Source organism: Garra rufa, chromosome 8, assembly GCF_049309525.1.
Source record: "Garra rufa chromosome 8, GarRuf1.0, whole genome shotgun sequence".
NCBI lineage: Eukaryota > Metazoa > Chordata > Actinopteri > Cypriniformes > Cyprinidae > Garra > Garra rufa.
Genome location: NC_133368.1, coordinates 16,744,655 through 16,755,227, shown reverse-complemented (window position 1 = coordinate 16,755,227; position 10,573 = coordinate 16,744,655). Strand labels below are relative to the sequence as shown.

General features: G+C 42.9%; 1 protein-coding gene across 1 annotated transcript; it reads right to left on the bottom strand.

Annotated features, from left to right (window-relative positions):
- On the bottom strand, positions 1-10,088 carry LOC141341002 (tripartite motif-containing protein 16-like). Its single transcript, XM_073846127.1, has 6 exons — positions 9,516-10,088; positions 9,331-9,426; positions 9,007-9,240; positions 8,597-8,756; positions 8,394-8,453; positions 1-723 (listed from the first exon to the last, which is right to left on the bottom strand). The coding sequence occupies exons 1-6, from the start codon at positions 10,086-10,088 to the stop codon at positions 188-190; spliced, it is 1,659 nt and encodes a 552-aa protein (XP_073702228.1). The 3' UTR covers positions 1-187.
- Positions 10,089-10,573: the final 485 nt, after the last annotated feature.

The window sequence follows — 10,573 nt, the reverse complement described above, 5'->3', positions numbered from 1 at the left end:
TGTAGTTCAGCCCTACTATTTGCTCAGAATAATTTAGGCTAATTTTAGTCTGTTAACATCGGACAATTTGCTTCACAGAGTTCTACTGAGTGTATTATTGATAGTCAATAAGAGCCTCCATGCAGTTATTGGCTTAAAGCCACATTACAGTATGTATTATTACACATCACAGTCAGCTTCCTGTAATCTATATAGAAAGATCACACAATTTCACTTTTGATCCACTGTGAACTGCAAACCCAGGATAGAGCGGCTGAGTGAATGTGGTCTGGACTGTGTGGATGAGGCTCATTGTGTCAGAGATGCTGTAGAAGGACAGAGTTCCTGCCCGGTGATCCACATACACCCCTATTTTACAGCGGCTGGATGGTACATGAAGATCAGCGTAACTGTTATTGTGCATAAATGAGTAAATTAAAGGAGAGCAGTCCAAACTCCAGGACTGATCGTTGCATCCAAAAACACACTCATCTCTCCTTCCTTTCCTGCTAATGGTCTTGTATGACACTGATATGTCCACACCATCATCACCGCTCCACTCAAGCTCCCAGTAGCAGCGTCCACACACACCCTCTCTACACAACACCTGAGGATAATTATCAAATCTGTCTGGATGATCAGGATACTGCTGGACTACATTAGGGACATTAAAAACTCCATTCCAGACAGACAGACGGAGGTGTTCATTCACTGTGTTTGGATCCAGAGTGAACTTACTGTAATCTAAAAAAAAAAGAAAGAACAAAATAATTTATTCATATGTGTGGGCCTACAACAGTGTAACAATTGCTGTATGTAAAAAATTGTCTGCACAACAAATCTTAATATTAGCATAAAATCAGTGAAAATTCCTCATAAAGATAGAAGTAAAAATGTGTGTACTGGTTTTCACTACATTATGGGGACCAAATGTACAAGTAAGACCATTAAATGTTGACCTTGTAGGGGCATTTTTATGTCCACAAGAAAAAGCAAGCTTATAAATCATACAGAATGAAGTATTTTGAAAATCTTAAAAAGCAGAACATTTTATGTGAGGGGTTAGGTTTAGGTATAAGGTTAAGATAGGGAGATAGAAAATACAGTTTGTATGGTATATATATAAAAAAAAAAAAAACATTACGCCTATGGAACTGTCACCAAACGTGTGACAAGGGAGCACAGGACAGACTAGACTTTACTAAAGCAAATGAATATTGTTGGCGCGGCCATCTCCAAAAGAACTGGGAATGCCGGTTCTCATAACGGAGGAAAAACTTAGCACACAGACACACAAATTCCTTTGGCCTGCATGCACTCACAAACTGAGAATGAGCAGTGGCCATTTATTAATAATTGCGCACCGGTGTATCACCACGCCCACTTCCAGAAACTAGGTCACAGCGTTGATTTAGAACATATACAATAACATAACTCAACATCCCCACTTGTTCTGAAATTGACAGAGTACAACACAGTGCATCACATACCAAATAGAAAACACACAAATTTATCCATTCTGATTCTAGATACAGGTTTAGTTAAAATATCTGCCACCATATCAACTGTAGAACAGTAATGAAGAGTTATTTTGCCATCACGGAGTACAGATCGGACAATATGATACCTAACATCAATGTGCTTACACCTTTGACGACATACAGGGTTTTTTTGAAAGAGCAATAGCACCCTGATTGTCCTCAAAAACTGTCACTGGTGCATTTTCAAGTACATTGTCCATTCCACTTATTAAACTAACAAGATACAGACTTTCCTGTACAGTAGCTGATAAAGCCATGTATTCAGCTTCACATGTGGATAAAGCAACAGTTTGTTGTTTCTTTGACTTCCAGGAAATAATAGGCCCATTCTCAGACAAACTAAAACAGTAACCAGTAACACTACGCCTGTCATTCAGGTCCGCTGCCCAGTCTGCATCACTATAGGCCACAAGTTTAAGATTTGCATCATTTTTCTTGTAACACAATTCCAGATCCACAGTGCCTTTCAAATACCTCAACACATGTTTAGCTGCAACCCAATGTTGTTCCTTTGGTACAGATAGATATTGTGATAATTTACCAACAATAAAGCTCAAATCTGGGCAAGTACTTGTCATTACATAAATTAAACTGCCAACCAATTCACGATACCTCTTTGGATCAGCAAATTTACCATCATCATCAAATTTCATTTTCATTTCACATGGTGTTGATCTTGGTTTGCAGTGAGCCATGTCAAATCTCTCCAAAATTTTTGTGATGTATCTTTTCTGGTCCATTTTTATTTCACCACTTATTTGTGTAAAGTCAATGCCCAGGAAATGTCTAAGTTTTCCAAGATCTTTAATTTTAAATTTAGCTCCCAACATTTCCTTCACACCTTTGAGCATTTGACCATTACTCGCTGCAATAAGAAGATCATCAACCCAAATGACCAATATGACTCTTTCTTTGTCAGTTTGTTTACTATAAGCACAATAGTCAACTGAATTTTGAACAAAACCTTTTTCAATTAGAAAATCATGCAACATCTTATTCCAATTGCGTCCTGATTGTTTCAGACCATACAATGACTTATTGAGCTTACACACCAATTTCTCTCCTGTTCTTAACTTGACCTCAAATCCTTCAGGCTGCTCCATATACATTTCGCAGTCTATAGGAGCATGCAGATATGCAGTTTTAACATCCATCTGATGTAACTGTAAATCATACTGCGCTGCAAGCTGCATTAGGATACGTACAGAGGTCATATCAGCAGTCGGTGAAAACGTCTCGTTATAATCAATACCAGGCACTTGACTATAACCTTTTGCCACATATCTGGCCTTATAGATTGTCTCGTCAGGATTTTCTTTTATGGCGTAAACCCATCTGCCCCCCACTGCATGTTTACCTTCAGGTAAAGTTGTTAATGTGAAGGTATTGTTCTCTATCAGAGAGTCCATCTCCTCCTTCATAGCTTTAGCCCACTGCTCTGATTTTGAAGAGCTCAATGCTTCCTTCAGTGTCTGAGGAACATCACATGCAACACGATAGCAATAGTCAATATTTATTAACGCCTGATCCTCATCACCTTTTATCTCATAATCATAATCTGTATAGTACTGGGGAGGTCTCCTCTCTCTCTTTGGATATCGAGCACTCTGACTACTCTCACTTTCGCTTTTTAAGTCAGTTTTAGCATCACACTCTACTTTTATTTCTTGTGGGATTACTTTAGTCATGTCAAGTTTTGGTAACAGGGTTTCAGCTTGCTTTTTATATTCAAAGTGTTCATACACATCCTCCTCTGTTTGAGTATCACATTCATTGGTACTCTTTGTAACAAACTTTACCAGCCTATTTTTGAGTACTTTCCCTGTGTCTGGATAAAAAACAAGATATGCCAGACTATTTTTGTCATAACCAACAAATATTCCCTTTTCACAACGAGTGTCAAGCTTTTTCTTGTCATATTTGTATGCATAACATTCCAACCCAAATGCTCTCATTTTGGACAGGTCAGGCTTCTTCCCAGTTATCAAGTAATGTGGAGTTTGTCCAAGACGTCTATTATAACATCTATTTCTGATTATAGCCGCAGTTTGTACTGCATACGTCCACAACTCTTTTGGTAATTTACTCTCAATTAACATGCATCTTGCCATTTCAAATAGAGTTCTCCAAGCTCTTTCAGCTGTCCCATTCTGATGGGGTGAATAAGGAGCTGAGGTTTCATGTCTAATGGTGTTTTTACTGAGCAGTGACTGAAACACAGAAGATGTAAACTCCGTTCCATTATCTGATCTTACACACTTGATTTTACCATACGGTGCAACATCAGCAATGAACCTCTCTGTGGCTTTAACAGTATCACTCTTAGTTTTCAGAAAATAAGTGAACACAGCCCCTGAATAGTCATCTGTGAACGCTAAAGCAAATCTGAAACCATCTTTTCCTGCTGGCTCTATAGGACCAGCCAAATCTGCATGAACAAGTTCAAATACATCTTTTGCTTTCTCATCTGGATCTCTGTTTCTGTCCTGAGCAAATTTACCTTTTATACACACTTCACATTTCAAATTGGTCTTGTCAGTTTTACCTCTAATTTTCATCCCATCTGTAACACTCTCCAACTTCAACACATCATCATAGTTACAGTGACCTAATATTTTATGCCATGTCTGAAGATCATAGCACACGTTACACTCATCAACCTCAGCTGCAACAGTACTTAAATAAAACAATCTATCATACATATGAATATCAAAAGTTGTACCACTTTTATGGATGAGCCGGTTCTGTCCTTCTTTGAAGATGACCTTCGCTCCGTGCGTAATTGCCGCTTTAACGGAAAAGATGTCCTGGGAAAATGATGGCACATAAAGTGCCTCCATCAACATCATGTCCACAATGCGGCCTTTACTGTCTCTCAAACGCACTTTAGCGGTGCCTTTCTTCAGCGCGATGCCGCTAGCCCGCTCTCCATCAGCCAACTCTAGAATATGGCTCTGAGGCTTAAAACTTGAGTCAAAATCCAAGAATTTCCCAATGTCTGTTACGATGAGTTTAGTAGCTCCGGAATCTACCATGAGGCCTTTCATCTTCACTCCGCCGACCGGAGCGCCGTCCACCTGCTCCACCTTGAATGCGAACGTGTGATCCTCCTCCTCGTCCACTGTTTGCTTCACCTTATCCCGCTTTCTCCGTCGACAGTGCAAGTCTTTGTGCATGGCGCTTTTACAGAAACTGCACCACTGTCTCAGCTCCCTGCGCTCCCCAGCAACTGACGTGCACTCCGCGGCTTTGTGGCCTTTCTGTCCGCAGTTGTAACAGGTGAGTTTCACACTCCAGTTGTCTCTTCCTTTGACTTTCATCACGCTGTCCTCACCCATGCTAGCAGTAACAGAGTTCTCTGTACTCTCATAGCTCCTCAGTTTCGTTTTAAAATCGGCAAACGTTAACTTTTCATCACTCTGTGTAACGTAAACAGAGAATGGTTTAAATACATCAGGCAGACCTTTTAAAATCATTGCGATCAATAAGCCGTCACTCAGAGTCTCCCCTGCATTCCGCAATGCTGTGATGGCAGTCTCTGCACGAATAATATAATCTGTAACGGTTTCATTCACACCCTTCTGAAGAGATGTCAACTCCGTATACAAACTTATCACGCGTGGCTTCCCTTTACCAGCGTAATGTTCTCTCAAGATCTGTAGCGCCTTCCTGCCGTCATCAGCAGCGTCTCTCATTACAAGCGACAGACTCTTATCATCCAACAACTGAATTAGAACTGCATATGCCTCTTCATTTTTACTGGCGTCTTCCTCCGCGTCATCATCATCCATGGCTGGAGCTTCACCCAATATTGTGGTTTTTAAACCGAGCAGACGCAAATGCGCCAGAAATTTCGTTTCCCACAGTTCATAATTCTTTTCCTCTCCGTCAAAACATAACCGATTCCATCGGCTCCCAAACTCTGATCTGGGCCCATAACCTGTTGGCGCGGCCATCTCCAAAAGAACTGGGAATGGCGGTTCTCATAACGGAGGAAAAACTTAGCACACAGACACACAAATTCCTTTGGCCTGCATGCACTCACAAACTGAGAATGAGCAGTGGCCATTTATTAATAATTGCGCACCGGTGTATCACCACGCCCACTTCCAGAAACTAGGTCACAGCGTTGATTCAGAACATATACAATAACATAACTCAACAAATATAATTGATATAAGATAAATCTGAATACAATGACACAATTAAACATGTGGGAAAACTAGATCATAGAGCATATGAGGGTCCATAGATGTTCACCCCCTTCCCAGAAGGCACAACCTCATGCCGTAGAGACAAAAGGAGGAACGGAGGGGACAAAGGAGTGGATGTGGATGTGGGATGGTGACAGAGGATGGCAAAGGGTTGGAAGGAAGGCAAGCTAACAATACTGGTGGAGGTTCAGGCAGAGGACAGACACCCAAGAGGAGGACGACGAACAGAGTCCAGGGTGAAGACGAAAGAGGGAGGAGCCAAGGAGGAAACAGGAAGAGCCAGATGGTGGGAGGAGCCAAGGAGGAAACAGGAGGAATCAGATGGAGGGAGAAGCCAGGGAGAAGACAGGAGGGACTTGGAGCATGAGGAGCCAGGCAGGACCCATGCCGCAGCAGTCTGGGACTCAGAGGCTGGAGAAGGACACAAGGGATCCTCCAGCCATGACATCGAAGGAGACTGGCAGACCCGCAGCGATCCTACTGCACAGATGGTGGGCTGAAGGTGAGCAGAAGGGCTGCAAGGAGACAGCGGTGGCAATGGTGAGGACTGGTGCAGAAGTGGTGGAAGAAGGAGGCTGGGCAGGAGTTTGAGATGATCAGGGAGTTTTAGATGGAGAGCCGCAAGGCCACGGTGAAGCCAGAGCGACAGAGGGCCAAGATGGAACAAGAGGGAAAGAGGAGCCTGACAGAGCCGAAGGGACAAGGTGTAGCCGGAGGTGTGGAGTCCTGAGTTGGCAGATGGTTGACGACTGACCAAGGTGGAGCCAGAGGGATGAGTGAGACCAGCGGATCTATGGGGCTGATGGGCAACGGTGGAGACAAGGGAGTTAGGAGCCATGGTGGAGCCACTGGGTCAACAGACTCAGAGTGTGGAAGTGGAAACTCCAGCCATGACACTGATGGAGACTGGCAGACCCACAGTGATCCCACCACACCACATGGTGGGCTGGTGCAGAGGTGAGCGGAGAAGGAGGCTGGGCAGGAGTTTGAGATGATCAGGGTGCTTAGAAATGCTGTGTGCAGGAGCCAATGGTAGTGAAGCCCAAGGCATAGATGGAGAGCCGCAAGGCCACGGTGAAGCCAGAGCAACAGAGGACCAAGATGGAGCTGGAGGAAAACAAGAGCCTAACAGAGTGGAAGGAGAAGATGTAGCCGGAGTTGTGGAGTCCTGAGGTGGCAGATGTTTGACGACTGACCAAGGTGGAGCCAGAGGGACGAGGGAGACCAGCGGAGCTAGTGGACTGATGGGCAACAGTGGAGAGGAGGGAGTTAGGAGCCATGGTGGAGCCACTGGGTGAACCGACTCAGAGTCTGGAGGTGGAAACTCCAGCCATGACAACGATGGAGACTGGCAGACCCACAGTGATCCCACCACACATATGGTGGGCTGGTGCAGAGGTGGTGGGAGAAGGAGGCTAGGTGGGAGTTCAGTATGATCAGGGGGCTTAGGAACGGTCTGTGCTGCCCACATATACCACAAAGACACTCCCAGCACTGCCAGCGAAAGGGGAATGACCTCCATGGTCATTGTTATACATCCAGACAGATCAAGGCAGAAAGGACAGACAGAGAGTTCAGGGCAGGCAGATGATGATGGGGGAAGGGCAGGTAATACACCATCCTCTGAGCTCAGCTGACTCTCAGCCATGATGCAGCGAGTGGACTCCCCCCCGTGGCGAGCGCTGTAGCACGGTCACTGTGGGCTCTAGCTCTCCATCAGCAGTGGGCTCAGGCTCTTGCTCCGCGCAGCAGAGTGATGGCGGGCTGGGATCTCAGTCTTGTCGTGTTCCAGATCGGGGTAGGATGCTCTCCACACACCAGAACATGGTCTCCCTCCAGTTCAATCCTGTTGTGTCTGGGAGGTCCAGTACATTGATTTCAGGGTCCTGTTGGCATTGTCGAAAGGGGACGTGACAGCAAGATGAGCGAACCCCAGGGTGAACACTAGCAGGAGTACACGTGTAACATTCACATTTACAATGAACAGAGGACAGACTACACTTTAAATACTAAAGCAAATAAAAGACATTTGACAAGACACACCTAAACATTATAACACAGTCAAACATAAGGGAACACTTGGTCATGAAGCACATGAGGAAAGAAAACATAACAAAACAGATCCATAGGTGTGACAGGAACATTCCTATAATGATAACAATGCCAGTGTGTGTGTGTGTGTGTGTGTGTGCGTGTGTGCGTGTGTGCGTGTGTGCGTGTGTGTGTGTGTGTGTGTGTGTGTGTGTGTTTTTGTTTTTGTGACATATCAGGACACAAATTTGTGTAATAACATGGGTATGACATAGATATTACAAGGAGAGGGTGACTTATGAGGACATTGCCCATGTCCCCACTTTTCAAAAGGCTTATAAATCATACAGAATACGTTTTTTTGATAATGTAAAGATATGCACAGTCTCCTGTGAGGGCTAGGTTTAGGTGTAGGGAAGGTGTAGGGTGATAGCAAATATCGTTTGTACAGTATAAAAACCATTACGTCTATGAAATGTCCCCACAATTCACAAAAACAAACGTGTGTGTGTGTGTGTGTGTGTGTGTGTGTGTGTGTGTGTGTGTGTGTGTGTGTGTGTGTGTGTGTGTGTGTGTGTGTGTGTGTGTGTGTGTGTGTGTGTGTGTGTGTGTTTCCATTGTGTCTTACACTGTAGGAACTCCTCCCTGGTCTTGGGTTCATTGGTGGGAATAATTTCAATATATGTTGCTATAAAAATAAATAGACATTGTATTGTTCCCATTAAAAAAAATCACACAATAAAAATACATTTATTTAATGTTAATTGTATGCTTAAAGACTTTTCTACATCCAAGACTGATGCCATAGTAAATGAAAGTCTGCTACTTTACCTCTGCTAGATATATGGTTTATTTCCTCTCTACAGAAATCCTCCAGTTTTTCTTTCAGCTGAGAGACAGACTTCCCAACATCATCAAAAGATAGGAGAGAGCTGACAGTCATGCTGGGTATATCCGTAGATTCAGGAAACACAGCAACAGATTGGAAACTCTACAGGAAGTAAAAAATGCAAATTATAAAGATACAAAACAAAATCCTTAATGTTTTCCAAACTTGCACCACTGGCATTCAATCATTTTTTTTTTTTTTCTGTATTCTCCTACGCTCTTCAGGTTTAATCTAGCACTTCTGTTCTAGTCATTTGCAGTAATTTAATGACCTGGTCTTAGAAATCTGACAAAATCACAATAAAAAAATAAAACTATAGCACATCTTCACTGATCTATTTCAAGTCTGATACCTTGAGAAAAAGGATGTGATCATCTGTAAGAGAAAGCTGCTCCAGCTCAGCGTGTCTCCTCCTCAGATCATCAATCTCCTGCTCCAGTTGCTCCATGACTCCCTCAGCTTGACTCACTGCAACCTTCTCCTTTTCTCTGATCATCTGCATCAGCTTAGAGCGGCATCTCTCAATGAAGCGGATGAGCTCAGTGAAGATCTTCTCACTGTCCTCTACTGCGGTCTCTGCAGAGCACTGTTAGGACATATATCACAATCAGCTCATACTGCTTCTGACCCACAGTCATAAAAAGAGTCCAAAACATCTGTTCTTCTCCAAACTCACCTTATGAGACTCCACAGCCTCTCTCAGCTCTCTCAGCTCTTTCTTTCTTTGCTGGATTTTCTGCTGGAATCTTCTCTGTCTCTCTTTCAAAATTGTCTGTATGGAAATTCAGTTAAACTGTTAACTAAAAATATTACATACAATTGTGTTACAGATAGGTATAGATAGATACTTTCCATTCATACCTGTTTCTTTGTCCGCTCTGCTACAGCTGTTATAGTATCGTGATTTTTGTGATCATCCATCGTGCACAGATAACAAATGCACTGCTGGTCAATATGACAAAAGATGTCTAGTAGTTTATTGTGTGTCGGACAGGTTTTCTCCTTAAGTCGTCCAGTGGCATCTATTAGATTGTGTCTCTTACCTTTAAAGAAATTCTTATGTTGTTGGAGGTGAATTTGACAGTAAGAGTTCAGACACACCAGACAAGACTTGACAGCTTTGTGTTTTCTCACAGTACAGATGTCACACTCCACATCTTCAGGTCCAGCAGGAACAGAAAGCTGGAGTTTTGTCTTCTTCAGTTGCTGTACCACTTCAGTCAGCATGGTGTTTTTATATAAAGCAGGTCTTGGATTGAAGGTCCGTCTGCATTGAGGGCAGCTGTAGACTCTCTTCTGATCATCCTGATTCCAGGTACTTGTAAAACAGCTCATACAGAAACTGTGACCACAGGGAATGGTCACTGGATCCTTCAGTAGATCTAGACACACTGGACATTTAAACTGATCCTGAGAAAAAATGGTTTCTGCCATTTCATACCCACAGATCAAAAGACAAATACAACAGCTCGACAAGTTGTGCTTTCTTTCGGACAGCTGAAACAGTTTCCTGGATGTTAAGAAACGTGAGCAAAACAAGTTCACCTATAAGGCGTGACTCTGCCTGTATTTTACTGCTGATGGAAAATAGCCAAATCTCTTATCGTCTCACAAACAACAGTATAAAAATAGACTCCAAGATACAAAAGACACTGAAAAAATGCCAGTCCATGTGTTCTGGTCTGCCGAAGTGTAAAGATTTTTTAAATCACCACATTACATACACATATGTGGCTGTCTACTCAACAGTAATAAAAACATTTGTTAGACATCCAGAATAAATAAATATGAACAGTTAATAGGTAACAGGTAATATTTGAGTCTTATCTGTTTATGATTATGACGTCTTTTAGAATTATAATTATTCCATGACAAGATCTGTTTATTTTTCTTTGTCAGGTGTGGGTAGAGGCCAAGGA